General features: G+C 40.1%; 2 protein-coding genes and 1 pseudogene across 5 annotated transcripts in view; 1 reads left to right on the forward strand and 2 right to left on the reverse strand.

Moving 5' to 3' along the window:
- The window catches only part of YME1L1 (YME1 like 1 ATPase), a 28,202-nt gene extending 21,708 nt beyond the window's left edge, over window positions 1-6,494 (reverse strand). The window contains exons 1-2 of the mRNA XM_006191899.3: window positions 6,282-6,494; window positions 1,534-1,665 (exon numbers count right to left, since the gene is read on the reverse strand). Of these exons, the coding sequence (XP_006191961.1) occupies window positions 1,534-1,665; window positions 6,282-6,314 (165 nt within the window). The 5' untranslated portion in view covers window positions 6,315-6,494. The remainder of the gene's footprint in view (window positions 1-1,533; window positions 1,666-6,281) is intronic.
- An 803-nt stretch (window positions 6,495-7,297) lies between these two features.
- MASTL (microtubule associated serine/threonine kinase like) overlaps window positions 7,298-14,933 on the forward strand; it is a 31,828-nt gene continuing 24,192 nt past the window's right edge. For 3 of the 4 annotated variants that reach the window (XM_032474066.1, XM_032474067.1, XM_006191902.3), the window contains exons 1-2: window positions 7,298-7,598; window positions 11,840-11,977. In XM_032474066.1, the coding sequence (XP_032329957.1) occupies window positions 7,416-7,598; window positions 11,840-11,977 (321 nt within the window). In that variant the 5' untranslated portion in view covers window positions 7,298-7,415. The remainder of the gene's footprint in view (window positions 7,599-11,839; window positions 11,978-14,933) is intronic. The other variant, XM_006191901.3, reaches the window with a different exon arrangement.
- LOC102508166 lies at window positions 9,545-10,273 on the reverse strand (annotated as a pseudogene).

Here is a 14,933-nt window from a genome sequence, read left to right on the forward strand (position 1 = left end):
TTTGCTCCCGGTTCAGGCTGGTAAATCCCCAGTTTTTTCAGCATCTGGCTATGGCCACTGGTGCAGCTTCTCTAAAGCCTGGCTCCTACAGTGCACAGTGGCCAGCAGTGCCCAGCAGCTTTTCCAATAAGACTCCGCCCCAGGAACAGCTTTCCCTCGTACTCCAGGGGGCAGATTTCCATCAGGTTCAGCAGGCGTGACACCAGTGACTTCTCTGCCATTCAGCAAGCCAAGGCCACGGCCTCTCCAACAACCTCAGAACCTCAGCCCAGAATTGGAGAACTCTTCCTGGGATGCTCTCAGTCCTGGGAGGATTAGCTGCTCCTTAAATCTGTGAGTCCTATATATTTGAGTTTTCTTGACTTATTACTAGCCAGTCCCTACTTACTCCAATCCCCTGTGAGAACAGGGTTTTTTAAGTATTAGACTAAAAAATTATACTAATTTTTTATATTAAACTTTCACTGTTCAAATGACATGTATTATCATTAGGAAAGCTCTCTTAGACTATAATTTGGGAGAGTGGTGTCACAACAGAAGACAAGAATGGGGGGGAGGGTACAGCTCAGTGGTAGAGCATATGGTTAGCATGAACGAGGTCCTGGGTTCAATCTCCAGTACCTCTGTTTAAAAATTAAAAAAACAGTAAATAAACCTAATTAGCTCTCCCCAAAATTTAAAACAAGAAATTTTTTTTTTAAAAGACAAGAATGGATTGCCTGTAGAAAGAGGCAACAGGAACTGGCAGATAGTATAAAAGGAAAGCATAAGATGATAAACACAAACTTTTCATCTAATTAAAATTGTATCCCAAGACTTAACCTCACAACCCGGCCCTCCACGACTCGTCCACCTCCACACCTCTACTGTCCTTTGCCATAGCCCCTGATACCAGGACTAAGTATGTCAGCTATCTTGGGTTAAAGAGGCTTTGGAGAAACTTAGCTAGAGATGATAATGTTTTCTATGAAAAATGTTTTCTGAGCTACAAGCAACTACCTTATTAGTAAATCTTGTAAACACAAAGTTCCTAGGTTGGGAATCCCCTATGTCCTTGGCCACAATGATTTCATAATTCTCTGAAAACTCAAAGTACAGTTTCATAGCATATACATTTCACTGTCAGGTCCCGCTGTTCTAATTGCTTAATTACACTGAAAGCTCCTTTAAGGCAGTAGATGGTAACTTCTTGCTATTTTATCTTCCCTGAGACTTGCGGGGCAGTCGTGGGTTCCCTGCTAGTGTTGGAGCAACACAAAAGAACACATAAATGGTATTACACAAGCAGTAATGTAGGAAGTGAACAGCAATACACTGCCACATGAAATTTTTTATAAATTAAATGTTAAAAAAAAAAGTTTCCACATGTACAACAAAGCCAGAATTAGATGTCTTTAATCATAAAGGAGAGGTTAAGCTGAAGACAGAAATCACCCTGTTAAAAATGTCTAAACACAGAAAGATATCTCAAGCATGTTTACAACATACTGAATCCAACAAGCTTTCTCACACATCCAGGGTAAAAGCTGTTACCTCACTGCTGGGAGCCTCATGCTCAGGAACCGCATCTCGATGCTGGTTTTGAGAAACTGATGCGCTGACAGAAATAGATGTACTTTTTGGTGAATGGAAGGCATTGATGAGATGACTCAGAGGAACTGTAACCTAAAAAAAGATGAAAGTTGAACATTAAGTATTGCTTTTCAAAATAAAAATACAAAAAAAGTCTTTTTATTGTCAGGATTTGGGATTGTAAAAAGTTTAACATACAGTGTATATCAAAACTATCCAGATTTATTGCTGGTAGAAAGAAAATTGACATATGCTTTCAGGACAGTACTGCTGTTATGTACAGCGAAAGTATTAAAACTACATACATTTCATTGTTCCAGCAATCAAACTTCTAGGGATTTTTCCAAGGAAATTATCTGGCAAGTAATAATCTATGCTTGCATATGCAGAGATGACAATTTTCATCAAAATCTTTTAAAACACTGTGGAAAGCTAGAAATGTCCAACAATAGGGGAGTGGCTAAACAAATGATACCACCACAAAAATGAAACATTTCACAGACATAAAAACCATAAGCACAGATTCAGAATTTTATACTTTTTAACTTCCCCACTGCGCCACCCTATTCTAAATCACAGGGATCCCTATGGATTTTTACAAAAGGTCCTAACTTCTCTCCCTAAATCTACTCCTTTAAAATCAGTCAGATCTCATCATTTCTCTGCTCAAAACCCTCCAAGGGCTTTCCTCACAATAAAAGCCAAAGTCCAAACAACTAGGACACAGAAACCCCTCCTTGGCTCCTTATCACCTCTCTGAATTGAACCACTACTATGTTCCCCTTCATTTTCTCTGCTCCTGCCAGCCTGGAACACACCTGGCAGGCCCTTCCTCACCTCAAGGACTTGGCCTTGCAGTTTACCCCCTCTTTTGTCCCATTAGTTACAAATTCTCGTACTCCCTTTAGTTCTTAACTCACAAGTCATCTTTTCATGAGTCTCTTCCTTACTCAGCCTATTTAAGATTTCAAAAACCCTCCCCTCAAAAATATCCTTTATTTCCTTTCTCTGCTTTATTTTCCCTTTTTGACATTTTCACTAAAACACTTTAAATATTTACTTATTTATCTTAGAGGTCTTATTTATCTAAATTTAGATTTATCTCAATTATCTATAAGTAATTTACATATTACTTATTTACTATCTGTCTCTCTCTCAACCAATTTTCTGATACCAACCAGTAATTGTTGGACACTAACTGGGTGTCCAACAATTCAATTCTGATAGTAATTACCAGACGTTAGCGCAGACGCCACAGGTATACAGCTCAGTCCCATTTCAGATGACAGTCACAAGTACCAAGACACTGACACTTCTGATCTACCAGCTATAAATCAGGGCTTCCCACAACCCCCAACCCCCATCAGGTTGGATAATTTGCTAGAACAGCTCACAGAACTAAGGAAGATATTTTATTTACATTTATTGGTCTATTAAAAAAGATGGAAATGAACAGCCAGATGAAGAAATATATAGGGCGAGGTCTAAAAGGATCCCAAGCACAGGCGCTCCCGTCCCCCCCAGATTCAGAGTGTACCACTCTCCTGCACTGCCAGCATCTGCACTGGATCCCCCAGTTCAAGAGTTTTCATGGAGCTCCATCTCCAGTCCAACTCTCCCTTCCCAGAGGCAGAGGTTTGGGGCTGAGAGCGCCCACCTTCTAATCACTAGGTCTTCCTGGTGACCAGTCCAGTTCTGAACTTTACTAGAACCTCCCCACCCTAAGTCACCTCATTAGCATACACCCAGGTGTGATCCAAAGAGGGACATTAAGAATAAAGACACACCTATCACACAGGAAATTTCAAGGGTTTCAGGAGCTCTGTGCCAAGAATTGGGAACAAAGACCAAATATTTTTAATTTATTATATACCACACTCTCTCACTGGAGCATAAGTTCCATGTGGCAAGGGAATTTTTTCCCCTCTATTTTATTATTTCTATTTTATTTATAAATTATTTAATATAAAACACTTCTACATAATACTTAACATAACTTACATATTTTATTGTTCTCAATCTTATCTTCTCTATTTCATTCAATAGTATAGCCCAGTGCAACAATAATGCACACAGCAGATGTGCATTAAAATTAAAAATAAACATTTGTTGAGTAAATGAATACATTAAAGATGTTCTTACTAAATGCCAGGTTTTGTACTATGTGCTTTACTTACATTATCTCATTTAATCCTCGTAACAGCTATAAACGTTAGTTACTATTATACTTCTATTCAACTGATGAAGACAAGAATTTAGATAGATTTAGTGCCATGTTCAAAGTCATTCAGCAAGAAAGTACTACAGGAGGAAGGATTCTAACCCAGATAATCTGAGTCCAGATTCCAGTTATAAATTCACAATATTGTTAAATGAAAGAAGTAGGCTGTAAAACTTTATGTAACATCTTTTTTTTTTTAAGTACACATAAACATACTCGTGTAGAGATCAAAACTATGAAAGAACTTACTCTAAAATGGGATCTCTTTGGGTAATGAAATTATGGGTGATTTTTATTTTCTTATTTATGTTTTTCTTTTCAGCATTTTGGGCAATGAATGTGTATTATTTTTAGAGTCAGAAAGAAACAAACTCAAAACTACAGGAATCAGTCCTACTGTATAGCACAGGGAACTATATTCAGTAGCTTGTAACAACCTATAATGAAAAATAATATGAAAAAAATATATATATATAACTGAATCTCTATGCTGTACACCAGAAACTAACACAACATTGTAAATCAACTCTATTTCAATTAAAAAAAAAAAACCACAGGAATCAAATTATTTTAAGATACATACATATTTTCTGCCTATACCTTTGAGAAGTTTTATTTTAATTAGTTATTTCTCTTCTCATTCCATAAAGAATTTAAATTGCCAAAAGATGGTAGATCTCTTTTCAATGAAAAGGTTGACCTTCTGTGTCACACAATTTAAATTCGAGTGTATTCAACCAATTAAGCAACCAGGAATTACAAATGTGTTTATCATCTTCCACAGCATAAAATGCATAAGGGACCAACAAGAGCCCAGTTAGGACTGCCTATAGTACACAAATTCCTTCACTGCCTCTACCAACATCACATATAACATATATTCAGCTAATGATATACACTTCTAAAACCGGGTCTTCTTGATAAAAACTTGATGATGTTCAGTTTTAAAAGATTTAATATTACGTTCAGCAGGCCAAGTAAGATTCTTTTTCAAACAATTGATAGGACTTCTCTAGACATTGTCATTTTGGTAAATAACACCTTCTTGTTAGCCAGCTGATTAAACCTGAAACACCTCTGTCCATCATCCCTCATGAAATTCTATTCTTTTTGTAAAATAAGTATCGTCCCCTTCTTTCCATAACCACCATCACCACTTAGCAGTGCATTATCCCTCTCTGGAATTAGCACAATAACATCCTTAACACCTGAAGACACTTCCACTCTTGTCCTCCCACACTCCACACAGCAAGAAGACAGAGTAATCTATTAAAAATATAAATCTTATCATGTTACTCCTTAACATGCTTAAAACCTTTTAATGGTTCCCAACAAATTTAAAACAAAATCCAAAGTCCCTTATTATAAATCCCTGTATGATCAAACTCAAGTCTTCTCCCCAACCTCCTTTCTGTCATTGGCCCTTTAATCACCAGGCTCTAGCCACACTGGCCTTATTCTTGTTCCTCCAATCAGCTAGGCTGGTCTCTATCTCAGAACCTTCAGACACTATCTCCCTGGGATACCTGTTCACTTTTATTCACACTTCACTTGGCTAACTCCTATTCATGTTTTACTTCTTATCGTAAGATTCCACGTTTGCTTTGTTCACCTAGAACATTACTGACCACTTCATTTTCTATTAACCAACCCAGTACTAGCAAAAAAATCAAAACAAAAGGGAATGGAGCTTACACAAAGAGACATACCATATGCTTAAAGCAAGAAACTAGAGTGTCAAAAAATATTTTTAAAACTGAGTGTTTTCAAAAACTTTATTTGCAAAACTGTGAGGAACTCAAAACAAACCAAATTCAAAATATCATCAAAAAAGACCTTTAAATGAACTAAGACCAAAACACTGCCACAACTGATTACTCCTGAAACAAGAGAATTAAAAATAAAAACCCTTGGGATCTTTTTTCTTTGCCCTTTTGCTTTATCGAGTAAAAAATGGGGAGGAGGCTGAATCAAAATTTTAACTGCAAGCAGTCAATAATCTAAAAATACATATTAGTCACTTTTGGGCAAAAGAAAAAACGGTATAAGTTTATTCCAATTTTTTTTATCATGTTTGGATTAAATTCCATGTCAAAGAAAGAGTAGAGAATCGGGGCTGAATTACTAAAGTCTTTGAAAACGTGGAAGGATGGAAACGGAACATCATTTGCTCCCTTTATGTCTACGGCAAAGACGCTTCCCCTACCCGATCCCCACCCCCCACCCCAGAAAGTCCAGCGCTGAACAATGCTTGATGGATTCTCTAGCAAAAATTTCACGCAACCAAGTCGATAAGCCAAGGTCTCCTCTGCTTCATAGTCAGCACTTTACTCTCAGCGTTGCCCCCGATACCTTCTCAACCCCAGGACTCCAGCTGGGTTAATCGCTTCCCTCCTACGATCCCTTAAGAGAAACCGCCTCCAAGAAACGCAAATGGCAAACAGCCGCGAGCAAGAGGGGAGAAAAATGGACTGGATGCCGGACCGACCTGGGGCTGCACGGTGCTCGACAGGGAAAACATCTTCTCCGGGCCCTCAGCGACCTCACCCGCCTGCCGAAACTGTCCCTCTCGTTCACGGCCCGGCGGGGAGGCGCTAAGCCCTTTCTTCTCCTTCTTTTCTCTCTCCCGTCGCCCTCACTTTTCCTAGAAACGGAAAATGGCCTCCCCTTCCTACAGCTGCCGCAACGACAGCCAATCTGCCCCGGAAGGCAAGGCGCTAACGCAACAGTACTTCCGGGGCAGGTGAGGCCGCCACCCCGGCGGTGTGCGTCAGCCTGCCGTTTTTAACCCGGGCCTGCGTTTCTACAGCTGCCGCTGAGGCTCCCAAAGTCGTTCATGTTCACGTTGAGTAATGCACACCTGCCGGATCCCCAAAGCTCTTTGACTGTAGTTTTCTTTCTAAGGGGGAACGGCATCAACCCCGTTAAATCTTTCTCCAGCTTCATTATCACTCCTGTTTCGACTGGGCCTTGAGCTACGATAAGCTCTTTCGCTACAAATTCAGTGCTCTTTATCTTACCCTCAGTAAATCAAAAAATCCTCCTGTTTCAGATAGGCAAGTTACATTTTGTTAGAATGTCACATTGCAGGGCCAGTCGTGCGCTTCCTGCTCATCCAGTTTCTCCACATTCTACGATTTCACTGGCCATGGCTTTACCGGGCGGACCCGAACTGGTTTACATTTCTCCTGCGGATGGGAGGTCGCAAAGGAGTTTAAAATTTTTCTTTAAAGTGGGATGAGGGCAGGGTCTCATCAGCCTTGTTTGGAAGTCGGAAGAAAACTCTTCAAAGATTGGGATTCAAGCCCCGGTAGCCCCGTTTCCCGTCCGCCAAGAACTGTTTGTACCGCCCCGTGCCATTACAAACTCACCCTGGGAGAGTCTGTGGTTGGTTCAAGAGTTTCCCAGCGGCCCCGCCCACACGCCCATTAGCTTCTGCTAGACCACGGGAAGTGAGAGGGGCGGGGCCGCGCTGGGTTGGGCGCGGCGCGCGCGGCGACGGGGTGACGTCACGGCCGGCGTGCGGCGTGGGTGGAGCCTCACTTTGAACAGAGTTGCGGGAGTCGCGGCTCCGGAACGGGCGTTGGCGGCGGCTGCAACGTTGCCTCGCGACTGGCCCGCGATGAAGCCCTCCGCGGGCAGCGAGGAGAGTGGAGGAGGCGCGGCAACAGGGGAGTGTGTGAATAACATCCCGGTGCCACGACCTCCCTCCATTGAGGAGTTCACCATAGTGAAGCCCATTAGCCGTGGCGCCTTCGGGAAGGTGTATCTGGGGCAGAAAGGCAGCAGGTTGTACGCGGTGAAGGTAAGAGAGTAAAGAAAGCGAAGGAGGCCGGCACTTCGGCCCTCTTTCCTGTCCGCTGAATTGGGCAGGCCCCAGGGACTAGACCAGGTGCCTGTCTTGCTGAAGTCTCCGGAGCCCTGCGAGCTGAGTTCTCACCTGGGGTCACATCAGCCGGGGCAAGTCCCTGTCCCCCCTGCTCCGCCCTTCTGTTCTCACCGCGAAAGCTTAGAGACGACAGAACTTCTGAATCCTTTTTACTGATTTGGCCTTTACCAGGATTAAGGTTGAAACTTTAAATTTGAAGCAGTTATTTCCAAAAAGTGTCTTAATTCTATCAGTTTGATATAGATTCATTTCTTATATAATCAAGATGTAATTGACATATACTAGTTACAGGTGTACAACATAATCATTCAATATTTGTAAGGCGAAATGGTCGCCACCATAAGTCTAGTTAAGAACCATCACGTCACAGCTACGAATTTTTTAAATTTTATTTTTTTGGAGGGGGAAAGTAATTAGGTTTTTTATTTATGCTTTTAGAGGGAGTACTGGGGATTGAACCCAGGAGTTTGTGCATGCTAAGCATGCGCTCTACTACTTGAGCTATATACCCTTCCCCCCAATTTTTTTTCTTATGCTGAGAACTTTTAAGATCTCTCAGCGTCTTTCAATTGTACAATGCAGTATTGTTAAGTACAGCCTCCATGCTGTGATATCTTAACTTCTGACCTCTATAGCCAAAAGAACTCATTAAAGAAACCCCACTTTTCTCTTCAGACTTTTCATTATAAATCTAGAATGTCCTTTTATTTAAAGACTAAGCTGAAATATGTCCTTTAAAAAAATCACTCCTTTATCCTTGCAGGAGTATGTTCAGTGTATTCAAAGTCATTTCTCGCTACTCTTGATCCTCATCCACTCCCCAGGTTTCAGGCTACTCACGTTTCACCGCTGAGTGAACGTGATATATCTGAGTGCCGATGAAATTTCGACTTCATTTTGGACATTGCTATGTGAATATCTAGCAGTCACCTGAAAATTGTGCTTGCCTAACTCTGAACAATCCTCTCCACCTAACCACCTCCTTTATTCCCTCTCTCCACGTAATAACATCATCCTCATCCCTGCCATTCAGACTAGAAACTTGAGTCATTTAAACTTTCCTCTGATTCATCTGTATAGCCTGTCTCTCAGCCAGTCCTGCCAATTGTCTCATATTCACCCCTTCCATTCCATTCCCAGGTCTGCCCAAGTACAGGACTTCATTTTTTTCTCCCCTTCTTTCTTTCTTTCAAAAAGTACAATTCATTTCAATGGAAATGAACTATGAAAAATGTCATCAAGAGATGAATTGTCACAGCCCAGGAACAAGAAATCCTGTCTGAATATGCCTAGAAATTATTTACCCAAAGAAATAATCCATTGAATGAAGAGGTTAATCAGAAAATCTTCAATGTAGAGTGGAAGAAGTATGTCTACACATCTCTCAAGTCATTCTTCCTATAAGAACTGAGGCTGTGGGTTGAGACAACCTGGAGTCTCAGATGGGCGACATGATGCTGCCAGTAGTGTTCAGCAGCATCATTCCCAGTATCCATAATACTGCCATCTTCATTTTGTAGCTCTAGAAGTAAGGGGAAGATCCAGGTGCCAGAGTACACCTGGAGTTTCCAAGTCATCTTCTGAGGAAGAAGGGCAAGAATTATTACAGGGGCTTTCTTCTGGTTTGTTCACCCCTCTACCTGGGCACTTAGACCAGGGCTTTACACAATAAGCCCTCAATAAATGTTTGTTTCATTAAAAAAAGTATAATTCAGTGGGGTGGTTTTTTTTGTTGAAGGATAGTTGATTTATAATGCTGTGTTACTTTCTGGTGTACAGCATAGTGATTCAGTTATACATATATATTCTTTTTTTTTTTTTGTAAATATATTCCTTTTCTTTTTTGTTTTTGTTTTTGTTTTGTTTCCACAAAGAGTTTATTTGGGTAGAAGGGGGACAGGAAGGCCCTGCATCTAAAAGAAGGTGTTGAGCCTTCTGGTGATGAAGCGTGGCTTTTGCTGGCGACGCAGGACCGGGTAGGGCAGCAGGAACTTGAGCTTGGAGTGGTGGAATTGCTTGACCGCTGGTCGGCAGCACTTGCTGGCTGCAATCTCCTCTACCTTATCTGGATGGAGTGGCAGGCGCGGTGCCGGGCGCCCACGTGTCTGTAGCACTGAGTGACGGCGCCTGCTGTGGTCAGGTCCCGGTACTCCCGGTACATGTTGTGGGTGCCGCTGCCGGAGTCATAGCGCAGCCAGGTGCCGAAGTTCTTCACCCCCAGGGGAGATTTCTCGAACACCTGTCCACAGTAGACAGTCTCCCCGGAAGACTTCATTTTTTTCAGCTGAGACACAAAGTACCAGAAGCGGGACTTGGCAACAACATGATTAGACGCAAAGATTCACATGCGATAGAGAGGCGGTGTGCGGCCTGTGGGGGTGGGCAGTCAGCACCCCACCACCTTGTACTCTCGCAGTGTGCCGGGAGCCTTCGTGGCGCTCTGACTGCACTCGCCGCCACCCACGAAAAGCTATTCCTTTTCACTATAGGTTATTATAATTCAGTTTTTAGTAAATTAAGGATTGGGTAGCTATGATCACATTCCACATTTAGAACATTTCCATTACCCTGAAACGACCTCTCTTGCCCATCTGCAGTGTCCCCCTTAACACCCCCAGCCCAAGATAACTATCAATCTACTTTCTATCGCTGTAGGTTTGCCTTTTCTGGACGTGGCATATACATGGAATCATGCAATATATGGTCTTTTGCATCTGGCTGTTTTCACTTGAGGTGATGCTTTTGAGGTTCATCAGGACTTTATTTCCATACCTAGTCTATTAGAATAGGCCCCTAATTGGAATAACTGTTACATTCCTTAGACTGTGACATGCAAGCTAAAGTCCAAACTCCTTAGAAAAGCAGTCATGCTCCAAGTTCTGGCCCTAAACTTCTATTGTATCTTCCACATTTGCTATGTTCTAGCCATTCCAGACAGTTGGCTAGTCCCTGAATGCTGTGTATTGTCTTGCCTCTGAGCTTACGTTTATGCTGGTTCCCTCCTAAGTGCTTTTCTCCCACCAGTCTCTGCTCTTCTCCATCTGTGTTAATTATGTATTAAGGTTCATCCTAGTCCCCTTTCATTCCTATCCTGACCTTTCAGACCCATGCTATTGAGATGAACTCTTCCTTGTTTCTTATGTTACCAAGTTTTTTTGCTTTTCCTTCAACTGTACTAATCAGTCATTGTCAGTTATTGAAATGAGAACACCGATTCAGTTTCTTTCTTTTTTTTTTTTTTTGAATCAGTATTTGTGAGAAGCCTCTTTTTGTGTAGAATCTGGAATACAGTGGTAAACAAAACAAACTTGCCCTCACAGAGCTTCCAGTCTAGTGGAATGATAGGTGAAATCACATTATCAACTGGTTTTGTCAGTTTCCCCCATTTTTCTTATGGAAAGGCCATGAGGCTGGAATTTACAGTGTATTAATGATTTTATTAAATTCTCTAATGAATCTTTGGAAGAAGCATGCCTTTCTTTCCTTTGTAACCTTCCTGAGAATCGATCTTAATATTAGTAGCTCTTCAGTTTAATGCTCCAACTTTAATGTAGATTATAATTTTGCTTCCATACCAATTACCTTGAGACCTAAAAGGAGTAATTAGTTATTTTCTGTAACACACCATCTGAGACTATTAAGTTTCAGTAGTTCTAACCATTTTTAAGAATTTTTTTCCCAAGCACACAGACTTAAATTCTTCCTCTTTCTGATTCTACCTCCATCCATCAAAGAATCAGAAATTTTAAGAAAAGTATTAGCTACTATTTCTCTATGCCAACTTCCTGATTATCTGGGGGTTTATTAGGAACATTACTATCTTTTGACTTAGTAGTAAGAACAGCAGAACAGAATTTTTTTTCCCTACTAATAGGAAGGGTAGTCAGGGAGCATTTATTTACATCTTTTTTCCTTCTCAAAAGGGATGTGATAGTTTTGCCATTGGATACCAAGATAAGCAGTTCTATGTTAAAGTTTTGTTTTGTTTTGCCATATTACTGTTTTTCTGGCAGTTCCCTGCTGGCAATGTGAGGTCCAAACAACATCTATATGTTGTCTCTCTCTGGTTGTTTTCATGATGGCAGCTTTGAAAACCTGAGAACACTTTGTGATGAAAAAAATAAAATAGATGTCTGTTGTTATGTTATGTATTACAGGTTGTCAAAAAAGCAGACATGATCAACAAAAATATGACTCATCAAGTCCAAGCAGAGAGGGACGCTCTGGCCCTAAGCAAAAGTCCTTTCATTGTCCATTTGTACTATTCACTGCAGTCAGCAAACAATGTCTACTTGGTGAGTAAATAACTTGACATTTTTTGTTTTTCATTCAGGAATCACTGAACCTGGTGGCTTAAGAATTACAGTCTTTGGGTTCAGAATACCTGGCTTTGAATTCCAGCTCTTACTTGCTTTATGACCATAGCCAAGTTACCTTCCATGTTATATTAGTTAGGGTGCTCCAGAGAAAAAGAACAATGGGTGTGTGTAGATGGAGGGGGATTTATTTTAGACGTGATGGAGGGTAGCTTTTACTGGACGTCTAACGATTTAGATGTTAATCTCACCTAAAAAAATACATTCACAACAACATTTAGATTGGTGTTTGACCAAATATCTGCCTACCATGGTTTACCCAAGTTGACACATAACATGAAACGATCACACCTCAGTTTCCTCATCTGCAAAAAGGAGATAATAATAGTACTTACCTCAGAGTTTGTTAGGAGATTTCAATAGTCTGATATAAAGTGGAACAGTGTGTGGTGCATAGTGCTAAAAATATTTGCTAAGTAAAGGACACATAAATAGAAATACTATATAAAGTTTGGTGTATAGTAAGGAAAGATATTAGGAAGTGGTAGATTTTGGGTATATGGATTTAGAGAGTTGCTTGCTTTTCATTTAAAGCATCACCTTACACTATTCTAATGAGACATTTGGGGGGAGCAGGAAGGGGTGAGGATGGCAGGTGTTTTGACTTCAAGTTCCAGAAGCTCTTCCGACTTCAGAGATGGTCTATGGATTAAATGTCTGGTAACTCCAAAAGCTTCTGTTCAGTATAAACAAACAGAACAGTTGACTTTACATCTTTTAAGCCAGTAGTTGGCAAACTGGCCCACAGGCCAAATCTGGCCCACTGTTTTCTGTACAGCCTGTGAACTAAGAATAGTTGTTTTTTGTTTTTAGTTTTTTGTTTTGCGTTGTTAAAATGTTGGAAAAATCGAAAGGAGAATGACATTTTGTGATAGGTGAAAATTACATGAAATTTGAATTTCAGTGAGTAAATAAAGTTTTATTGGAACACAGCCACCTCCCTTTGTTGACATATTATCTATGGCTGGTCTTGTGCTGCAACAGAAGGGTGAAGTAGTTACACAGACCAAATGGCTCTCAAAGCCTAAATACTTACTACCTGGCTCTTTACAGAAAAAGAAGATAACATTCTTATATGTCATTTCCAAAGAAGGTATAGACTGTTTAATCCTTTAATTTTACCTGGGCTTCTCTAATGCCTTTACTGTATAGCGTTTCATATGCAACGTGTGCCTTCCCCAGTGCCATGACTGGCTGTGCCATCAATCCTGTCTTAGCCCTATGGCAGCCAGGAATTTTCCCAACCTTAGTCTAAAAGTGGTGGTTGAAGGGCTGGGTCAAATTGCTCAGCCTAGTAGATTTGTTTTCAATGATTTTGTCCTAAAATTAGAATAAGTTAAAAAAAAAACCTATAATATTTTTGATTTCCTATTCCTGAAATCAGATAGGGGACCATATCTTGTCTGCTAACTTCATCACTGGTTTAGATCCTTGATACTCAAAGTGTGTCCACAGAGAAGCAGGATCAGCATCACTTGGGAACTTACTAGAAGTGCAGAATCTCAAGCCACACTCCAAATCTGCTGACACAGGCACAGGAAAGTTTGAGAACCACTGGTTTAGACGAAAGATTCCCTAGAAGTGAGAAGCTACTTTGAGACGAAAAGATAAGATATGACAAAAAGATAAGCTATGGTAAGCCAGAATAACAACAAATTAGCCACAGTAACAACAAATCATTGACTGATACATGCCAGGTACTGTGCTAAGTACAAGGAACACACAGATGGAAACGTTTTTTATGGAAGCATTCAAACATACACAAAAATTGAAAGGTTAATATGCTAAACTCCCATATATCATCACCCAAGTTCAACAGTTACCAACATTTTACCAAATTTGTTTCATCTATTTCCCATTCCTCCATTAACCTTCCAGGTAGTGGTTTTAGCATCCTTTGATTCAATGCCTGGATTCTTTATGAAGGTTTGCAAAATGCTGATTTTTTTTTTTAATTCTTTTGTTCTTTCAGCTTTTGTTACCTGGAATTCTTCTATAAAGAACTTTCCCTTATTATCTAGTTCATTATTCTGAACAACAACCCTGTCTAAGGAAGGCAAAATAAATGCTTGATTCTTTCCCTTTCATCACCAGTTTTCAAAAAAGCAACCTCCAAATAAGTGTGGGGTTTTTTTTTAGTATCTTTATGAATCCATGGAATGTTGTAGATTTGATGTATTTTAATCCATTGCAGTCATTATTTTCTGTGTTCAGACTATCCCATCTTTAGTGAGTGGGAGCCCCTTACGCTAATTTCTTTGTCTTTTTGTTAGTATGCTAGTATTCTGATGGCTTCCTGCTTTCTGGCATGACAAGGTAATTAAGGCTTATTTCGCACCTCTCCTGTACTAGACCTAGGCAAGAGGTTGAGCTCCTTATTGGGAAAACATGTCTAGAGACCACAATCTAGGAGGCAGTAATTAGTAAAGTTCATTGCCAGTAGGTTGTCTTTCCTTTTAGACATTCTCAGTGAACAGACTAGGAAACACACATTTTTATAGAGAAAGAAAAATATTTCATGAGTTTATGCTGATATTTCCAATTCAATGGAAAATTATAGAATTTTTACTTAACATCTTTAAAAAATACATAAAATATAAACATATTTTGAAAAAAATTATATTCTTTTACTCTGGGAATCTGGGTTCCTAACAACATAAACAAATTACTTACTTGCTTTAACTTACAGCATATGTATATATCTAGTATTTTCAAAATAGCAACACCAGTATTGTTTTACTAACACTGAAAGAACTGTATTCAGGTTAGGATTTCTCTGCAGTTCTTTTTGTCCTTGTGATATACTGTCAAGATTCTGTTCTTTGAAGTCACTTGAAATAATTTGCTGTGTGGTTATGAAACTTGCTAAGTTCAT

Source organism: Camelus ferus, chromosome 35 (assembly GCF_009834535.1).
Source record: "Camelus ferus isolate YT-003-E chromosome 35, BCGSAC_Cfer_1.0, whole genome shotgun sequence".
NCBI classification, from domain to species: Eukaryota; Metazoa; Chordata; class Mammalia; order Artiodactyla; family Camelidae; genus Camelus; species Camelus ferus.